General features: G+C 33.1%; 1 protein-coding gene across 2 annotated transcripts; it reads right to left on the bottom strand.

The window, feature by feature from the left end:
- Positions 1-98: 98 nt before the first annotated feature.
- Positions 99-18,860, bottom strand: LOC111713133 (serine-rich adhesin for platelets). 2 transcript variants are annotated; one of them, XM_023487934.1, is made up of 25 exons: positions 18,754-18,860; positions 17,476-17,629; positions 15,231-15,424; positions 14,568-14,683; positions 14,154-14,210; positions 14,019-14,037; positions 13,659-13,760; positions 12,528-12,592; positions 11,853-11,978; positions 10,849-10,978; positions 8,984-9,061; positions 8,334-8,451; positions 7,358-7,557; positions 7,161-7,290; positions 6,829-7,031; positions 6,576-6,711; positions 6,161-6,360; positions 5,966-6,092; positions 5,628-5,830; positions 3,564-3,699; positions 3,173-3,372; positions 2,977-3,106; positions 1,939-2,240; positions 1,220-1,282; positions 99-560 (listed from the first exon to the last, which is right to left on the bottom strand). In XM_023487934.1, exons 1-25 carry the CDS (start codon positions 18,796-18,798, stop codon positions 450-452), a joined length of 3,345 nt encoding a protein of 1,114 aa, XP_023343702.1. In that variant the 5' UTR covers positions 18,799-18,860; the 3' UTR covers positions 99-449. The 2 variants fall into 2 exon arrangements, with proteins under 2 accessions (XP_023343702.1, XP_023343703.1); XM_023487935.1 differs by lacking the exons at positions 6,161-6,360; positions 6,576-6,711; positions 6,829-7,031 and having other exon boundaries at positions 5,966-6,073; positions 7,269-7,290.
- Positions 18,861-21,210: the final 2,350 nt, after the last annotated feature.

Here is a 21,210-nt window from a genome sequence, read left to right as displayed (position 1 = left end):
AACAATTTAAGGAAAGTTTGTTACCGTATTAATTATTAATTACTATAACCTTTTACAATACTTTCACTTTATTCCCTTTTCTACTTTCAAAAAGAAAATGCATTAAAACTGATGATTTATTAAAATATAAGATATGTTTGATTATTAAGTTAAATTACATTTTCCAATACAAATCCAAATTCAAAGCTCCAGATTAAATAAAAAACAAGACATGGTTGAACCACTTAGACGTTGTTCAACCAATTCTCTTTAGCTTAAACATGTGGTTGAACTGAACATGCGCACAACATAATTGGTTAAACTATTTCCGCTAGGCTACAGCCTACATCATGATATTTATAAAATCTGGTCGATGGAATCATTAAAAAAGTGGTGTAGGGGTAGGGGGTGGGGTGATAAATTCCCCCCCCCCCCACCCCCCCCTTTTGTTGCAGACTCCGTGCAAGAGTTTAGTTGCATGTAGGATAAGGATCCACTCTCAGATCTCCTGTTTGGAAACAGTAGAATTCTGCACCAAACTCATACAAACAGCCGTCCAAACAACCAAGGTAGTTTGTCTCCTACAGCATGATTTTTAAAGGGATTGTTCATGTATTTTAAAGGGAGTTTTCATATATTTTAAATGGATTGTTCATGTATTTTAAAGGGATTGTTCGTGTTTTTTAAAGGGATTGTTCATGTATTTTAAAGGGATTGTTCGTGTATTTTAAAGGGATTGTTCATGTATTTTAAAGGGATTGTTCATGTATTCTAAAAGGATTATTCATGTATTTTAAAGGTATTGTTCCTGTATTTGTATTGGGATTGTTCATGTATTTTAAAGGGATTGTTTATGTATTTTAAAGGGATTGTTCATGTATTTTAAAGGGATTGTTCGTGTATTTTAAAGGGATTGTTCATGTATTTTAAAGCACGCATGATGACCCAAAATCCCTTTATGTAAGCATATTTTAGCCGCCCAGGAAACGTGTAAACTGACTTGATGTTCGACATCGGCGTTTAAGGAGTAAATGCTTGCAGGGTTTGTCGGATAGGGCAACGTTCACAATTTAAGCTGAACAGATTTCTTTTAAAGAAATTACAAAAAATGGAAGAAAATTTAGCAAAAAAGCCATAAGCCTGAAATCTGTACTTGATTATTTTTTAGTTCTAAGATTGGTAACTTTAGGTTCACATAATTTTTTTTTCATAATTTTATTTTCTTTTTCGTCTTTTTTACCTTGAGTCTATACAAGCCAGCTAGGGCACCATCAATAACTTGTTTACACGACAGGCAGGGATCCTAGGATAGAAAACTAAAATTTACTTTAAAGTGAAATAAATCATCTTTATTAAATAAATAAATTTATGACAAAAGATTGTGTAGCTTACACAAGTTATATGATTGCCAGGTAGTAGGGAAGAAACCCCACAAGGAACCCAAACCAACTGTATGCTGTACTCTTTAGTCTCTGGGAGTGAACAAATGCAGTACACTCAAAACATGTGAAGGGAACACAGACCACACAGTATACACTGTATAGGCTGAGCAGGCCTATAGTGTCCCAGCACGCTATGCTACGGTTCCATGTAATGTTTTTTGACTGACATCTCACGGCCAGTTGTTGCATTCAGGGGTTAAGTTTTATAACTTTTAAAGAAATACTCAAATTTTAAACATAAAACATAACGTTTATGATATTGTCTATTTTTAAAGATTTTGTATTTCCTATTCATAATACCGCATATTATAGGTGTTAAACAATCTCTTTAACTCTCTTATCTCTGGAAGGAAAGGACCGAAGCTTTAACAAACGCCAGTCATTTTCTTAAACTGGTGACCGTGTTGTGACAGTAATAAATCAAAAAATCATCATAAAAATTGTCTTTGTTTATTTTGATTAACCGTTCCTGCCTTAAAAGAGCACTAAAGATTGGATTACACATTGGTTTGCTTACCTTGATTTGGTTTGTAGTAGAAGTAGCAGGGAAACTAGTAATTGTTTTAGATGAACTTTCTGTTATAGAAGCAGATATATTTGAAGAAGCAGTTGATGTTGTAGTTGTAGTTGTAGTTGTAGTTGTAGTTGTAGTTGTAGTTGTAGTGGTAGTTGTAGTTGTAGTTGTAGTTGTAGTTGTAGTGGTAGTGGTAGATGTAGTTATAATTGTAGTTGTGGTTGGAGCTGTAGTTGTAGTTGTAGTTGTAGTTGTAGTTGTAGTTGTAGTTGTAGTTGTAGTTGTAGTTGCAGTTGCAGTTGTAACTTAAATAGTTTTTAATAAATTTATAATACAGAATGGAAAATGAAAATTGTAAACCCATGTTGCCGATTTGCTAGTTTCAGAAATGAAAAAAAATGTGCTCAGCAGTCTTAAAAAAACAGATTAGCTGTTTATTAAAAAAATAAAGAGTTGAAAACAAAAACAAAATGGATGGGTTTTTTGAAAAACAGCAATTTTCATTCTTTTTTTTTAGACTAAAATTTCATGAAACTTGCAAAAAATAAAATTTTAAATGTATTTTGATGCTTAGAATGTTGTCTTTAGCCCCCCCCCCCCCCAAATTACTACAAACAACCGTTAACCCTTTCACCGTTAACAATTTGACAAAAAGTTAACAAACATTTTTTTGTGCAACTTCTGAACAGCTAATGCCGTTAATTGCAAAAAACTACCGTTAACAGCAGAATCTCTCTGGTAAGGCCGTCAATAAATTTGAGATCGTTAACTAACAGTAGCTTAAAAAAAAACGGAAAATACCATCAACAAAGCGAACGTTCAGGTCTTACCTGACATTTTCCTTTTCTAACTGTTGGAACTACCCGTTAACAAAATGGCTGGAAAAACTTGGAATGTGCCAAGCTCTATAGATAAGTCTATATTCATTCCAAAAGTGAGAATGCGTTCTATATAGCTTTATTTACGACAGTACTATGGACAATAAGGGGCATTAAATATGGATTTATCTGAACCTTTTGGCCATTTTTTTAATTCCCTTACCGCATTCAGGAGCTGCTGGATATTTTGTACAATCACTACATCTCATAGAAGCAGAGGTACTTGGCACAAACTTGCCATCTTTAACATAATTCCATCCAGAGGCCAAATCCTCTGGACAAAAATACTCCAACTAAATAATAATCATTTATGACATGACTTCAATCTGTAAACAGAATGCTGTTATGTAAAATATGACCTCATTTGTTGTAAATGCTGAAGTAGTGTTTGTTGAAGTTGATATTAACCATTTATTTATGTCTGTATTCCAGAATAGGTAATAATTACCACTCTGATAAACTGATTTGCCACCAACAACTGTTGCTGTCTTATCATAGAAAATATTTAATGGCTGAAGTTCTAAGTTATCCATTTTTATTTTGTCACAAGCACAAGTAACTGAAAAAGAAATATTCATAATTTATAAGAACTCCATTTACCAGTAAGTATGTTCAATATTTCAGTATACATATAAACATCATTAAGAAAAATATCAATGTTGCAATGATAAAAAAGGGAATTTCTAAATTTAAATAAAATTGTCTTTGGAGTCATTTCAACTTAAAAACGAACATATTTATACCACTTACCGCATTCTGGAGCATCAGGGTACTTTGTGCAATCACTGCACCGTACTGAACCAGATGTACTTGCAACAAAACCTTGAGTTGATGCTGAATAGTAAAGCCATCCAGATGTTAATTTTTCAAGACATTTGGAATCAATCTGAATTTAATATTTAATCAAACATCAAACAAACAGTAAATCATTTATAGTCTAAGTCATTGTCATCAACCTTTGAGATTCAGTTATCTGCCCTAAATTTGTAAACCCATCATCTAGATGCAAGTTGTAGTCAACTTTTGACCTCTCTGCTGCAACAAGGCCAGGCTTAGAACAAAACTAAGATTGTATTTTCTAGCTTCAGCAGTTGGTTAGCTACAGGGATGCCTTCAAAGGATGCGACTGTAAAGATGTCTAAAATATCTTTAAACTCTTCAAACATAACCATAAGGGTAAATTAAGTCTATTGCCTAAAGTTTAGTTTTTTAATGGCTTAATTAATAAATTAGTAAAGAAGGCAACAAGTTTACTGTTGCTGGGATCATGAATTTAAGAAGTGTTATCCTTAGTGGGTTATCCTGTATGCTTACTTATTGTTGTGATCTGAACAATCAAAGATAATCCTTACTTTGTCTTTTTGACGTAAATAAGTTATAGTTAAATAATCATAAGTAGAGTTTTATGTAACCTTATTATTATTAAGAACATGAGTAAATACATTACTAATCACATTAATATTACTAGGCTGAAGGAGATGTCTGATCCCTTGGACGGGATTCCGAGAATCCCTTGATAAGATCATCTAGATGGTACCGGGCTTGATAGAGGAGGTATAGATCATCATCAAGAGTATCTAGGATATTCTTCACATGCCGGAGTAGATCAGCTCGGAGCCTATCCTTCTGAGCTATGGAGTTCCTCAGGAGCCTACGTTCCAGGACCATGGACCTTGTCAGGTCGCAGACAGTCCCCACACTCTGTAGAAGATGAGGGAACGGTTCATACTCGTCCTCAGAGCTGAGGCTAGTCTCATCCGTATCTACGGGGGACTCATCCTCGTCCAGGTCCGGACACGGGGATTCACATCCCCCGTGCTCAGAGACAGACCGTTGTGGATCTCCTTCATCAATATGTCGTACAGCAGGAACATCAAGCAGAGGAGGATCACCAGCATGCAGGGTACTGCAGGAGCACCAGAGTCTCGGGTTGCAGGTTCCTTAGGTATCTCCAACATCGAGATATATGGCTCCTCAAAGTATGCTGGGGAGAGGAGGGAGATGGGATTGATGGAATGAAGATTGAGGGGGCTGGATAGGATGATGGAGTTACAGCTAGGGTAGAATGGAGTTGCATCAGGGTTCATAGGGTAGTACACTACAGGGAACCTTTCAAGGTGTGAACCTAATGAAGATCTCCGTAGTACTGACTCAGAGGGGTCTGAGAAGCACGGGAATATATATACTCCGGTAGCATCATCTAGCCAGGGGGGAGCTAACACCTCTTCTCGACCTAAACCCATGTTAAGGGACTGTTCCTTGATTCAGATAACTATGTTAATAAATCTTATCAGAATACTTCATTATCTCAAAGATCCCTTAGTCAGAAATTAAGAAACTTTTGAATACTTTATACTCATGCAAGTGAGATAATTTAATAGATTGTTCTTGTACTAAATCAGCTCTTTGCAAAAAAAACCCACTAAATTTTTCAGCAAATCCAAAATGCCAGCCCTAGGTCGAGCTTTAAATATGCACTTAGTCTCTTTGTACTAACATGCAAGCTAGCTCATAATACAACAAATTATGTTAACAAGGGTCTAAATATTCCAAGCAATCCTGAAGAAAGAGTTTTTTTAAAAGAATTAAATTTACATCCTGCTCAGACCATAGCTTAGTAATGACCCAAATAAGGTTAATTCCTTTAAAGTCCGACCTCAAATCTTTTGAATGAAAGGAGAATTAAGGACACTGCAGTGTGTCCAGAAATATGGGAAGACCATAGTTGGCTTTTAGAATTGGGTATGAGAATGCCAATAGCGGAAAATTCTAAAACTAAATTGGGCAAAAGTAATTTACAAAGATAATATGCACCTGATTATAAGCTGCTGCACTATTGCTGTCTATTGAATTAGAAATTGTCCATCCTTTAAACAGAGTATTCCAAAATATGACCCAATTTTCACTTTTGTAAACTGATTTTCCTTCTTTAGTTAAAGTGTCAGACTTTTTATAGAAACCATTTAGAGTGGTAGATTCCATGTTTTCCAATCTGATGTTATCACAAGAACAGGATTCTTAATTAAACATATCAACAATTATATTATGAAACTAAATTAGTAGAAAAAGAGGTAAACATTTCATTTGGAAGAAAAACAATATGCAGCATGGTTATACGTGCATTTGTGTCCCATTAACAAATAAAAATTTACCACATTCAGGAGCTTCTGGATATTTTGTACAATCACTACATCTCATAGAAGCAGAGGTACTTGGCACAAACTTGCCATCTTTAACATAACTCCATCCAGAGGCCAAATCTTCTGGACAAAGGTCTAACTAAATATTAAATCAATTTTTGACATGACTTCAATATTTTTACAGAATGCTTTTATATTAAATATTACCTCATTTGATGAAAATGCTGCAGTAGTAACTGTTTGAGTTGATATTAACCATTTATTTATATCTGTATGCCAAAAGAGGTAATAATTACCACTCTGATAAACTGATTTGCCACCAACAACTGTTGCTGTCTTATCATAGAAAATATTCAATGGCTGAAGTTCAAAGTTTTCCATTTTTATTTTGTCACAATCGCAAGTCACTGAAAAAATAATTATTCATATTTTTAAGAATGGCATGTTAAGTATGTCCAATATTTCAGTATACATATAAACATCATTAAGAAAAATATCAATGTACATTACAAATTTGTTTTAAAGAACTACTGATGTGCAATGATAAAAAAGGAAATTCCAATCTTTAATCAAAATTGTCTTCAGAGTCATTTAAACTTGAAAACATAAATATACCACTTACCACATTCTGGAGCATCAGGGTACTTTGTACAATCACTGCACCGTACTGAACCAGAAACACTTGCAACAAAACCTTGAGCTGATGCTGAATAGTAAAGCCATCCCGATGTTAATTCTTCAAGACAGTTGGAATCAATCTAAATTAGATACCTCAAGCTAGCATTTTGTGATTTTTTTGGATAACTAAATTATCTTATTTAAATTCTTAAGAGGTTCTTTATTTTAACTATTCCGCACATATTAGTAATTTAAACCTGATTGTATGCTGCTGCACTGTTACTATCTATTGAATTAGAAATTGTCCATCCTTTAAACAGACTATTCCAAAATATGACCCAATTTTTACTTTCGTAAACTGATCTTCCTTCTTTAGTTAAAGTGTCAGACTTTTTATAGAAACCATTTAGGGTGGTAGATTCCATGTTTTCCAATCTGATGTTATCACAAGAACAGGATTCTAAATAGAACACATGAATAATTAAATTATAAAACAAATTAAAATTAAAAGAAGTGTACATTTTATTTGAAATAAATAAAATATGCAGTTTTATGTGCATTTGTGTTCTTCTTGCAAATAAAAATTTACCGCATTCAGGAGCTGTTGGATATTTTGTACAATCACTACATCTCATAGAAGCAGAGGTACTTGGCACAAACTTGCCATCTTTAACATAACTCCATCCAGAGGCCAAATCTTCCGGACAAAAATACTCTAACTAAATATCAATCAATTTATGACGTGACTTCAATCTGTTTACAGAATGCTGTTATGTAAAAACTGACCTCATTTGTTGTATATGCTGCAGTAGTATTTGTTGATGTTGATATTAACCATTTATTTATGTCTGTATTCCAGAATAGGTAATAATTACCACTCTGATAAACTGATTTGCCACCAACAACTGTTGCTGTCTTATCATAGAATACATTTAATTCTAGAACATCCACATTATCCATTTTTATAGTATCACAGGCACATGTTACTAAAACATAGTAATTTAAAAACTATTTTGAGATATGCTGAGGACCAGACAATGAAACTAATTTCTTAATTTATGAAAGAAATTATTCCAATTTTATTTTTAGTTTGGTTGGCATTGATGTAAAATATTCAGATTTCAGTTCTCTCCACTGCACTTGAAAGAAATTATATCCATCAGAGGGAATACACATTATTTTAAATACTAATTACCCCTCTGTGCTGGAGGGGTACTAATATCTCTACCAGAGGGGTACTAAATAATACTCAAAACACTAAATAATTCACCAGAGGGATAGCAAGGTACACTAAAACTCCACTGGAGGAAATGAAATTAACAATCAGAACACTTACTATTCCACTGAAGGAATGGTATTATAACAATCAGGGCACTATTTACTTCACTGGAGGTTATGCAACTAACACTTAGTGCATTAATTACTCCACTGGAGACACAGTAATGAACACTCAGAACAGAACTCCATCTGAGGGATGGTGATTAATACTAAGAACACTAATTATTAACACTCAGAACAGGACAATAATTATTCCACTATGAGGGATGGTATTAAGCACTGAGTAAACTCTACTTGCTGGGGGAAAGATGGCAATTAACACTCAGTGCCAAAATTTATTTTTTGAACAAACTTAAAATACAATCATTTTTTTTAACTGAACCAACAATTTATTCAAACACTCTTTCAAAAAGATGTTTATTTTACTGAAAGAACAACTTTTGAGAACTAATTTTTGAAGATACCAAATTTTTATTAATCTTACTTTGATTTATTCTCCATGTTCCTTGCAGAGTTTCCGAAGCTTGAAAAAGTTGAGAGGAGACCCACTTCATCCAGACCCTGTTTGATTTCAACACTAGCTGACCAGGCAATGGAAACCCCTATTGGTCAAACAATATTTAGTTAAATAGGCTTTAAGAGTGCTTCGCGCCATCTTTGATTTTAACTTTGAATTGTTGCTCTTTCTGTGGAATTTTCTCTTCTTAAATATCAATAATAACAAACAAAAGAATTGAGTCTTTTCCACAAACTCAAATTTTCTGATCCGTATATCTTTTCAACCTGATGATGTACACCTTTGATATTTCAAACTTAGATTATTAAATCTGACAGAAATCGTAATTTGAAATATCCAAGGTCCACAACATTTAGATGCAAACATACAGGGATTAGAAAATCAGAGTGTGTGGCAAGAACTCAATTCCTTTTAGTGATTTTTTATATTTTTTATGGATTTGGAAAAATCAGAAATTTCTGACCATCCATAAACATTTCTTGGGGTCAAGTGAGGTTCCACACAAATTTTGGCCTGATTGGTTAAGTCATTTTGACGTTTATTGGAAAAAAAGCATATATATAAACATGTAGATTTATATTTGTGCCAAACTTAAGATATAAAATGTCCATCATTACCTTGCAGTATTTTCCAACCAAGGGCCCTGACATGGTTCCTATTCTAATCTCCAGATAATATTGAGAACAGTCTCTTAGCTGGAAATATCATTTGGAATTAGGGTTTCCAACAAAATATTTGTTGAACAATATTTGTTCAGTTTCATTCAAAATTTTTGTGAATTTTGATGTACTTTCAACAAACTTTTCAACCTCATTTTCACTCGATAAAAATTGAAATTCGTCCATTTCACATCAAAGAAGATTGTTTAATTTCTGACAAGTGTCTGTAAAGGCCCCCCCCCCCCTAGGCTAATGTGTAGCACATTTTAATGTTATATAATAGATAATACAAACTAGCAAATAATCTCAGAAAAAAATAGTTTCTTTATATATTAGTGTGGAGATCCGTAGATATTGTCTTCTAGTCAGGAAGCTCTATATATAAAGTGACCCCAAAGTGTTTTTTTTTGTCAGAAATATATACCTCTCATTGACACATCTAAAATTGGTTTCTACCAAGTCCCTGCTCTTTTCATATACTTAAATATCAAAGTAGGATAAATGCGATGATCAAGATGCTCTGTTTCTTTTTCAGCAACCGTAACAATGTCAAACCCAGACAAGACAAGTCACCCTGATTGCCAGGTTTCTCTTACAACCGTCTCCATCAAGTTGCCCACCTTCTGGACGGATTCCTCAGAGGTCTGGTTCCTACAGGCCGAATCCCAGTTTGCAATTATATGAGTGAAGCCTACATGACAAAGTTCCATCACTGTGTTGCAGCCCTGCCCCAGGATGTTGCCACTCGTCTAATAGACCTAGTTTGTGACTCTCCAGCAGAACCTCATTTTGTCCTGAGATCCCACCTTGTTTAAATGTTACTTATGGTTCTAACACATCAGAGATCTTCAAGATTCTATATGGCTAAAATATTTCTACACTAGAGGAGACTTGTGCTCCAAAATGTATTTGAGAAAATTTTATGGGAAACTAAACCAAAAATTTAGTAATGGTTGTTGAAAACAAGCATAAAATGTAATTGCCGCTTATTTCTTTTCAAATGACAGTACACATTGTGCATGTTTTGTTCTTATTTCAAATCGCACTCCGATATGCTATCATATCATTATGTAACATTTAAATGTTTTGTTGGAATATTTTGTCAATATTTGAATATATAATGTTGTTCTTTAAATTCATTCAAGCTAACTACAAAAAAGAGGACTCTATTCTCAGCATTGAAAGAAACTTGCCGCTTTAAAACTTCAAATTTTATAATCCTCGTATTTTTGTCACCTGATTTTGTGGATCATGTACTCCGCTTTAAATCATGATCTGACAAAGCTTGATTTATCAAATTGAAATGTTTTACCATGAGGTTGCAAAGATAAAGGGATTAGAAAAATTGTAGTTTGAAGAAAATTTTCTGTTCCATTGCCAGTGTAGATTTCTACATTAAAAAGTCAGAGGGGGTGGCTTTTGGGGGGTAAAACCCATTGGGCACCCTTGTTTTATTAGAACACAATTTCGTTTACTGTTCAGCGCTGATTTCAAGATTATAATCTCTAATTGGATGATGAGATAGATAGATAGATGTTACCGCAGTTGTAATTTCTATTGGTTCTGAATAGTCAGCAAGCAAGTGACCCTTATCCGATTCGTTAAACATTTTCCAGCTGTGATTTAGCTGCGATTTCTCAGGCTAACTAGGCGGGGAAGTCACAGCTAAATCATAGCTAGAAAATGTCTAACGAATCGGACCCTGATTCGATCAGAGACTATCGGAAAGATGAAACACTGTGTGGGGATTTTCAGGTCCTATTGAGTGCTAAGCCCCCCCCCCCCTCTGACAAATTCATGTATACGCCCTTGAAAATACTAACCGGTTCTCTCAAATCACAATAGTAAGCTTGTCTTATCTTGTTCCAGTCAGCTGTGCTGAGCCCAGGGCTGCCAATATTTGGTACAGGATAATTAGAACGGAAAACTGGTTTTGTTTTATCAACAGCAAATCTAAGAAAAAATAAGGATTACTTTTAAGAACAAGTTTAGGAAATTTCTTAAGTAACCGTATGCAATATATCGTCGTTTTTCAGATACCAGATTCCGCCAGACACTGTTATAAGTTAGACATCTGAACAGCTAGAGGGAGCTGAACAGATTATACAAGGAAAAACGGGTAAGTTCACCACATGAACAAGTCCCCCTCTAGGGAAATTTTTATATACTTGAAACTACAATTTAAAATATGCATTTTTAGATAGAAAAAAGGATATTTCCATATAATTGTTAACCATTAATTTCAAAACCTCTATAAAATGTCGTCTTCTACTGGAATCTCCTGTCGGAGACAGCCAAACCAAATTTTCAGCCCGCAAATTCCATTGTCCTCCTCCGACGGAGCTTAAAATATTTTCGTTGTTGTGAAATCATTAAAGTTAAGCAAAATATTTTCATAAGAAGCATAAGTGAATTTCGTTAAATATTCAACTGTAATTTTTCAGAAGTTAAAAACGTATTTCAATACTGACCAACAAATAAGTCACCCCTTCTATCCTTAAATAATTCGTAAGATTTTTTCTACTATTAACATTCATTATAACATTGTACAATTAAACATGACCTATAATTTATGTTATTTTTTAGGAAATAAAGATTTTGTTATCGAATTTCTGAGACGGGGTTACTCTGTTGTGTTTGTGTTGTTCGGCCTTTCGGGAAAGAATTGTCTGGGGATAATCGACATCCCCCACCAGAATCCTAACCGGCCTACTATCCTAATTTGTCTTGCGTGTTGCTGTTTTCCGTCAACAATAATATTTTTAAAAAAAAATGTTAAGGAGTTTTACACTTTCTGCTATTTTCCTCCACAAACAAATGAAGTTACCTATTCGGTCCAAAATGCATAAAAGACACATAATCGTATGTACCGGAACGCATTTTCCTCACAATGTTACCACTGATACAATCATCAAAATTAGCAGTTGACTGGGTCACACCATCCAAACTACATCTGAAAATATTAAATTCTGATTTTCTACAAAATACATCTTTGCAACTTGATCGTGATAACCTTGGATATTTCAAACTTTGACCATTTAATCTGTGAGATTTTGTTACAACATTAAATAAATTAAATAAAATTGCTATAATGTCGTATTCATATTCCGTTGTTTTCTGGTTATCACTGCATAGAAGGAATAGAAAGAGTTTGAGACTAATGATCAATATTTTCCAATTTTTAAAGAATTATTATGAATTTCATTTTTTTATAAGAAACTTTACATTCTGGAATATTTTCTCTACCTATAGAAACTGTGTAAAACCAAATTTCGCGAAGTGAACAACGTTTTTCTTCATTTTTACTTTCAACTAATTAAATTATAAAGTGGAAAAATTAGCCTGTACTTAAAATTTAAATTAAAATTTTTTGGATCTAGTTTAAAAATGTAATAGAAGATTTTTTTAATTTGACTTTTTTGAGTCGAAGTTTGAGTGATTGAGAAAATAAAATATTTAAATTTGATCAATTAAAAAGTAAAACTTTTTTTAAACATCTTACATCGTTTTATTTGAAATATCGTCAGTATCCCAGGAGTCTTTCCAGTATTTGTTTGCAATGCCAAGCTGGAATAAATGGTATTCAAAATAAAGATTAAAAAAGAAACTTCGACCCTCCATTCAATGGGGGTTATGCCTTATTCACAAAAGTACCCTTAACACATTAATCCGAGCAAGAGTTGCTCGGAAACCAAAAATTGAAATGAACAGTTTTCAAAAACAAAATATGGATATCTTATGTATACTTCATGAGAAGTATTAATTGTGAATCGGATATGGTACCCTATAAATGAAAGTTTACTTGAATATATACGTTTACAGTTCCTTTAATTATAAAAACTAGGCACAATAGAGAGAGCACTGAGATCTATATAACTCTGAAAAAGTTATTTCTCAACCTTTTAATTTAATTTAAAGTTTGGCAACCGCAATGCCTTGGCCTTTGGTTTTCCTCACCATCTTACTTATACGTTTTTGTAGCCTTAAGTAGATAGGGGCGTTATTTTGTTCTAACAAAATTTTTCCTGAAAACGGTATTGTCGTTAAGACAAAAGACGAACGATGGACAAACCACTTGGATCGTTCAGAGAAATGAAAAAAAAAACAATAGCTTTTAAAAAACAACAAAAGCCAACATCGACTAAAAAAGGTTTAAACGGTCTTGAAAAGGCGATATTTTTTACTGAACAAATAAATTTTCTGAAATATATTGAAAAACCGATAGTTTTTGGCTAATCGAACGATAGTTTAAGAAAATGAACGAAATAGATGAAAAAAACGATAATTTTAAGGACAAATGAAATCATTTATTTTAAAAGATTGAAAAAAACTAACGAAATGGGTCGTTCACGAACTATGGACGAACGAAATGAAAAAGCCGAACTCGCCCAACTAGCCTCAAGGCATAAACATTTTAAATTGCAACGCACTTGTTTTAAGCTTAAGTTAAAAAGGTAATTGGAAATAATACTGCTCGGTTTTTCGTGAAAGCGTGCACAACAAGTCTTTGATTATGTCCAACAGCTGTATATGTCAAGAAATAAATAATGAGGAATCATAAATTTTGGAAAGATTGTAAACATTTATTTTTAATTTTTAAGTCACATGTCCACAGTCTAATTATTTTGAATACCTGTAAGTTTGTCCAGTTGATGGTGATAAATTGATCTCTATCCGGTCGCTGATGTTCATGCGACATTCCCAGTATTTGTAATAGCTCGTGAAGCACAGTCACCTTAAATGTGCCGAAAGTCTAGAAGCCCGGATCAGTCTTTGATCAAGACTTGAAACCAGGAAATGCTGGGATCAAGTCCAAATCACACTTCATCTGGGTTTTTAAGACGTCACATACTTTTTTATGTTAAAACAAATCAAATCAATAATTTAATTTGTTATGTCTGACTGAAAAAATAACGTTAACTAAATGATGATGTCCATCATAATTCGAAAAATTAATAAATTTGATTAAATTTAAAAAATCTGATGATGTTACCCTTCCGACAGAGCAAAGACTAAAAATGCGATTTAAATTCAATTTTTTTTTGAAAGACTAAAATTAGAATGGTGTTGTTTAGCATACATTTAAAATAAATTTATTAAAGTTTCAAAAAATTAGTTAAATGCATTCCTGTCCGGAGAATCTTGAAGGGTGATGTAGTGAGCTCCATGTCCAGGCCCTTCATATCTAAAAAATGATTCAATATATTGCAAAAGCAAAAAACTTTAAGCGGACACACTTTTAAAAGATAAAAAGAACGCAGATTCGCATAATACACATTTTCAAAGGGTACAGTTTGCCTATTTGAGTTAGAAATTTAATTTTGCAAATCCGCGCAAGAATAAAATAGTAATGTTTGGTTTGGTTTTTTCAAAAGATAAAAAGCTTGTAACAGTAAAAAACGTTTTTGGGTTTACCCATACCTGAAAGATAGAGAGTAAATACATGCTTTCTTTAAAAACATTCCCCCTCTTGAAGGGGGGGATATGGGGGGGGGTATTTTTCAAAATGGATGTCCCTGAAAAATTGCTAAGAAATTTATACCTGAGATTAGTGAAACATCTATCTGTTGTAGTTTTAACAAAATCAACCCAATCTTGATCAGTTTCTCTTTTTGATCGAAACTTTATACAGGTTTCAGACTCTATAAATCGCATAGCCTAAAAGAGTATGTGTAGCACTTAGGACCTCAGGAATTATGAAATTTCTACTAAATTCGTACCGTACTGTAATACTGTACCGTACTGTACCATAAATTAAAGTTCCATTTAGCACCGTATCGTACCATATCGTTCTGTATCGTACAATATCATACCACATTGCACCTTATCATACCGTATCATACTGTATCGTACTATATTGTACCGTATCATACCGTATCGTACCGTATCATACCGTATTGTACCATATCGTACCGTATCATAATGTATCATACCATATCGAACCCTATTGTACCGTACCGCGTACCGTACCATACCGTATAGTACCATATAGTACTGTACCGAATCGGTTCTAATATACCGTACTTTTTTTTTAGATGAATTCCACCCCCTTTTAAATATTTCATGAAAAGTACGATATTCAATAAGGTATTTTTATCTTATCAGCCTGGCTTATCCTATGACTGTGATTTACATTATCTAGTTTTGAATTCTCAATATTTAATATACAATAAATTAAATGTAAAGAATAATTAAATGTTTATACTTCATCAATGATAGAAGTTTGCGCTGCATCAAATCTAGGATCAATTCTGTATGGAACAAGACTGTTAGGCCAACGATACTTAATATTTCTTTGAACACTTCGCCTTGATCTTCCAACACTTGATCTTCCTCGATCAGCGATCTTCAGATCATCTTCAGTACCAAGAGCATTAGCCGCAGCATCAATCAAGTCTTCTGAAATTATGTCGAGTTTAAGATAACCAGGTTAACCCAAAAAGGATGAGATTTTCTAGGGAGTGTTCACAAAAAAGATGCCTATTCCACGTAGCATCTGTACCATTTTACATGTTGGCTATAAGTTAAAGGGGCAGTTGCCTAAAGTTAAATTAGTTAAAGGGGGACTTTAAAGGGACTGCAAAGGAAAAATGAAAGGGGGTTAGGCTGAAAGCTAATCACTTTAGCTCTTGATCACGATCCATGAAAGTTTTTTATCTGATGTTCCGGTCTCGAGAAATTGATATAAACCAGTGTTAAAATTATACAAAAGTTCATATATGTAAAATTTAGAAATTCTTAAACTTGAATCACGTGATCAGAACTATCACCAATGGCAGAGCAGCATACTGGTCACGTGTCTCCGCCTGTATCATGTGACCACTTTACTGCACTGCCATTGGTGGAATTTCTGGTCAAGAATACTAACGTGTAAATAATATTAAGAATTAAATCTATTAAAAATAGAAATAACAAATATTAAATTAGAATTGGAGTAAACCTAAGTTACAATTAGCCTTCTCTGGGATATCATCGTTTTCATATTGGTTGTATATTTGCTGAATTTGAACTATTTAAACCCACTACTTTTATACAAAATTGTTTAAATATTAATTTTCGTATAAATTTGACACAGTTGTATATCAATTTCTCGAGATAGGAACATCAGATATGACTTTCATGGGTCGCGATCAAGAGCAAAAGTGATTAGCTTTCAGCCTATACCCCGTTTTTTTCCTTTACAGGCCCTTTAAGCGTAATTTCTAGTGACCTTCCATGCAAAGATGGCCATTCCCAATCTACAATAGTGTGAATTTATCTGATCAATAGTGTGAAAGGTAATGTGGTTTTTCTAGGTTTCTACATATATTTTTCATATTCATACTTGATGTAACAAAGCTTTTTAGGATTTCAAGTGTTTTTTACGGGTACTGCTGTGAATCGGTCTTGTTTTACAAGTTAAAAGAGACTGTAGGATATGTATATTGACCCTCAATTTAAATAAGATTGGCAAGAGGTACCAAATTTAACTCTTTGCCTGAATTAAAAAAATGGAAAATCTCCAAAGTGTTTCCTGAGATAAAGTTATAAGGTTGCCGTGTAAATTGGGCAATGGGCATGCCACTCTACTAAAGTAGTTTAAGGTCAAATAAGATTACGTTTAGCTTTTAACAGTTGATGTTTGAAATATCTAATGTAAATAGTGAACAACATCAGGTTGCAAAGATGGGACTATAGAAAATTAGATTTTGAGGCGAGTAATCAGTGTTCCTTAATAGTTACTAGATATTGTTGATCTGTATTCTGTATTTTAACTAAATACAGGGTGTCCCAATAAACATGGAAAATAAGTCACGATTTAAGACTTAGTATCATCTTTGCAAGACACTTTTGCAAGGTACTTTACATTTTACATTTTACTACGTACAACGCATTATTTCACCCTTTTATGCAGAGTATGTAACAGCTATACAATCAAAATGTTTCACAATTCAAAACTAATCAGCAGATTTAAAAGGATTTGTCTAAGGCTCACCCCCTTTAAATGAAAGGTCACTTACGTACCTTTAACTCTAGCAGTCGACACGTCTATAGGATCAAGGTACTAATGCAGGGAAAGTTATTTCAGAGGTGGACGCATTTTTTTTGTACTGCTGTAAACACAATATGGATATATGTCACAGTCTAACATGGAATCCACATTCTGATTATAGGAAACTATTATGTGAATTTTCAAAATTATCAAAATTAAATGGTTTTATCGCCCTCGGATACTATACGAACTGCACTTGTTTACAAATTCCGCCCAGAGAGAACTGGTTTCAATATGTACGCAACGTACTGCAATTATCTTTACTTGTATTAGTACCTTGCATAGGATTAACTTCCCAAGAAGAGACACCACAATACCATAACTTAACTCATTTAAAGAATGTCAATTCGTCTCGTAATTCCAACTTTTATTGGGAAACCCTGTTAATAATTAGAATTAAAGGTTAATAGAGTCATACCATTCAGTTGTCCCTCCTCAACTATAGATTCGTTGTAAATATTTACAGCCAACATTTCCATAGAAGAGGGGACATCAGGCTGGGGCCCAACTAATTCCAACATTAGGTCGGTGAATAGAGTCTGGTTTTCCTTGACCCCTTCTCCTCTTATCATCTTAAATACGCAATTCAACAAAATGTGGAAATAATGTCAAATCCATTTTTTTTTATTAAATTTACAACTTTTCTAATAGTGCTTGCCCTGCAAGCATTCTTTCATTATATATCAGATTTAACACAAAACATTTTGCAAAAAAACTGTTTTTGGTGGGTTTCCAAATACTTTAGATGTAACATGAAAAAAATAATGAAAAAGATAAAGTGAGCATTATGCTTGAAGTGCAATAATGTAAAAGAGAATTATGTTTAAAGTGCAATAATGTAAACGAGAATTATGCTTGAAGTGTAATAATGTAAAAGAGAATTATGCTTGAAGTGCAGTAATGTAAAAGAGAATTATGCTTGAAGTGCAATACTGTAAAAGAGAATTATGCTTAAAGTGCAGTTCCCTTATACAATAAGATTGATGACTGTAACATGTTTAAAGTTTTGATAAATGTTTAGTCGAAAATAAGATTTTTACAGGGACCGTTCACTTGTTTAGGTTATTTTATGGTAAAATATTGAGCCAATAGCTATTCATCGGCATTAGTTCTACTTTCAAAGATATTCATGACAGGAGAAAAAGCCGATTTATCGTTTAGAATTCCAGCAGAAATATACCTTTGCATAGACACTATTTTAACGTTTTTTTAGAAATAACAGCCCAATAAAATCTAGGATTATCATATTTCAATGACAATCATGTGTCAGCCAGTTTCTAATAAAATATAAAAACTTTTGATTTTAGAATCAGCAAGAAATTATCGTTTTTCAAACAAATTGACACGTTTATACAAAGACGACTTTCTCTCTCAAACAAACCGGTTCCTAGATTCCAATTGTCCAATAAATCACAGGGATGTCTGGGGGAAGTAGAGAAAACGTCAAATGTTTTAAATAAGTTTTTTTAAATAGACATTTTAGAATAGTTTTGAAAAAAAAATTAGAAAATCTACAATTAACTTTTAGATACTACAATTTAATTTATTATTTGAAATTTTTTTTTAATCCATGACTATGCCAAAAAGCATCAAATAGTGTAATTAAATGCAACTGAATTATGAATTACCAATGAATAGCTAATAGGCTATTTAGTTTATCCTCAAATTACTCAAAAAAATGAACTGTCCCTTTAACCTGTGTTTGGAAAAAGATTGATATCATTAGTAACCTATGAACCATTGTAATCCGCTCAGTTCTAACTTTGGGATGCAATTGAAAAAATATTATCTCATATCTCAACACGCTTCAGACAACATATGTTTTTTAATCTTTTAACAATAAATTAATGGCCTGAAATATTTTCCATGCAATTAAAAATGTTTCAACCTGATTAGATTCTTAATATTGCAGGTCTATTTACACTTAAATGAAATACTTCACTTTCGAACAATCTTTAAATAAACAATCAAAATAGTTAGTGGTTTTACTATATCTTATAGTTTTACGTGCCAAATGATGTTGGTGTCACGTGCTAAATGTAGTTAGTTCTGCGTGCTAAATGTAGTAATTTCTGCGTGCGAAATGTAGTTAATTCTGCGTGCTAAATATAGTTAGTTCTGCATGCTAAATGCAGTTAGTTCTGTGTGCTAAATGTAAGTAGTTCTGCGTGATAAATGTAGTTAGTTCTGCGTGTTAAATGTAGTAATTTATTCGTGCTAAATGTAGTTAGTTTTGCGTGCTAAATATAGTTAGTTCTGCATGCTAAATGTAGTTAGGTCTGTGTGCTAAATGTAAGTAGTTCTGCGTGATAAATGTAGTTAGTTCTGCGTACTAAATGTAGTAATTTATGAGTGCTAAATGTAGTTAGTTCTGCGTGCTAAATACAGTTAGATCTGCGTGCTAAATGTAGTAAGTTCTGCGTGCTAAATGTAGTAATTTCTGAGTGCTAAATGTAGTTAGTTCTGCATGCTAAATGTAGTAAGTTCTGCGTGCTAAATGTAGTAATTTCTGCGTGCTAAATGTAGTAAGTTCTGTGTGCTAAATGCAGTAATTTCTGCGTGCTAAATGTAGTTAGTTCTGCGTGCTAAATGTAGTAATTTCTGCGTGCTAAATGTAGTTAGTTCTGCGTGCTAAATACAGTTAGATCTGCGTGCTAAATGTAGTAAGTTCTGTGTGCTAAATGTAGTAATTTCTGAGTGCTAAATGTAGTCAGTTCTGCATGCTAAATGTAGTAAGTTCTGCGTGCTAAATGTAGTTAGTTTTATGTGCTAAATTTAGTTAGTTCTGGGTGTTAAATTATGTTAGTTCTTGGTGTTAAATGCAGTTAGTTCTGCGAGCTAAATGTAGTTAGTTATGCGTGTTAAATGTAGTTAGTTCTGTGTGCTAAATGCATTTAGTTCTGTGTGCTAAATGTAGTTGGTGCTAAATGTAGTTAGTTCTTTGTTCCAAATGCAGTTAGTTCTGCGTGCTAAATGAAGTTAGTTCTGTGTGCTATAAATGCAGTTAGTTCTGTGTGCTAAATGCATTTAGTTCTGTGGGCTAAATGTATTTGGTGCTAAATGTAGTTGGTGCTAAATGTAGTTAGTTCTTTGTTCCAAATGCAGTTAGTTCTACGTGTTAAATGTAGTTAGTTCTGTGTGCTACATTAACTTAATTCTTTAGATCACAATGATCACTATTAGATAAAGTTAACAAACAAATAAAGGAAAATCTAAAACACATTTAACAGTTTGAGCTAAAAATATTTTAAAAAGAAATAGAAAGAAATAATTTTATCATGTTTAAATTTGGCTGGTTTGTCGGTTTCCAACAAAGGTCAAAATGGCTGAACCGATCCAGCCCATTTTTTTTAAACAACTCACATGACCCCAGGGAAGGTTTATGGATGGTAAACTATGCATATTTTGCCCAAAAACAAAATTTTTTTAAATGCGCAAATTTAGGCAGAAAGTTGCTAAAAATACAATTTACGAAGAACAATGGCAGCGTTAAAAGCAATAATTAATAGCTAAAACTGTGACTATTAGAAAATGCGTGTGAAGCGTTCTGAGAGCCTAGTAACTTTTATATTAGAAAAATCCTTGAAATTTATATTGTTAAAAACTCTTTAATGGATGATGATAAAAAAACATCTGTGTGTTTAACAATTCTGCACTTTTGCGCATTTAACCTTTTTAATAATTTAGTCTCCGCTGCAATTATTTGAAAAATCAGGTTAAATCTAGTTTTAAAACAATTGCACGCAGTAAAATGTTTAAAATGAAGCAAAAATTATAAGTTAAAAAATATTTAAGAAAAAATTTAAAGATAAAATTTTTTTAGTTAACTTTTATCTTAAACACAATCATTTAAAACTCAATTGGATTTTTGTGGATTCATAAAAAGATTTTCAGGAGTGATGAAATAAATCGTACTTTCAAGACCCAGAACTAACTACATTTAGCACACAGAACTGACTAACTGACTACATTTAGCACGCAGAACCCTATAGATGTAAATAGCCCCAAAATCAAAATTACCTATAGATGTAAATAGCCCCAAAATCAAAATTTGGGTTATATGTCATTTTTTCCGTGCGTCTGTGCGCCTTCCAAAATTAAATAAAACAAGTTCAATTTCAGTAACATCTTTCATCTTTGTTAAAAAGTTTGA

This window comes from Eurytemora carolleeae, unplaced genomic scaffold (assembly GCF_000591075.1).
Source record: "Eurytemora carolleeae unplaced genomic scaffold, Eaff_2.0 scaffold1366, whole genome shotgun sequence".
Lineage (NCBI taxonomy): Eukaryota > Metazoa > Arthropoda > Copepoda > Calanoida > Temoridae > Eurytemora > Eurytemora carolleeae.
This window is presented reverse-complemented; position numbering and strand designations above follow the sequence as displayed.

Coding starts and splice junctions, on each gene's coding strand:
- LOC111713133 (XM_023487934.1), bottom strand. CDS start 18,798: ATGGTTCATAGGTTACTAATGATATCAATCTTTTTCCAAACACAG. Junction 14,684..15,230: donor AAACTTCTATCATTGATGAA/GTATAAACATTT, acceptor ATACTCTTTTAG/GCTATGCGATTTATAGAGTC. Junction 561..1,219: donor CTGGCTTGTATAGACTCAAG/GTAAAAAAGACG, acceptor ATCATGCTGTAG/GAGACAAACTACCTTGGTTG.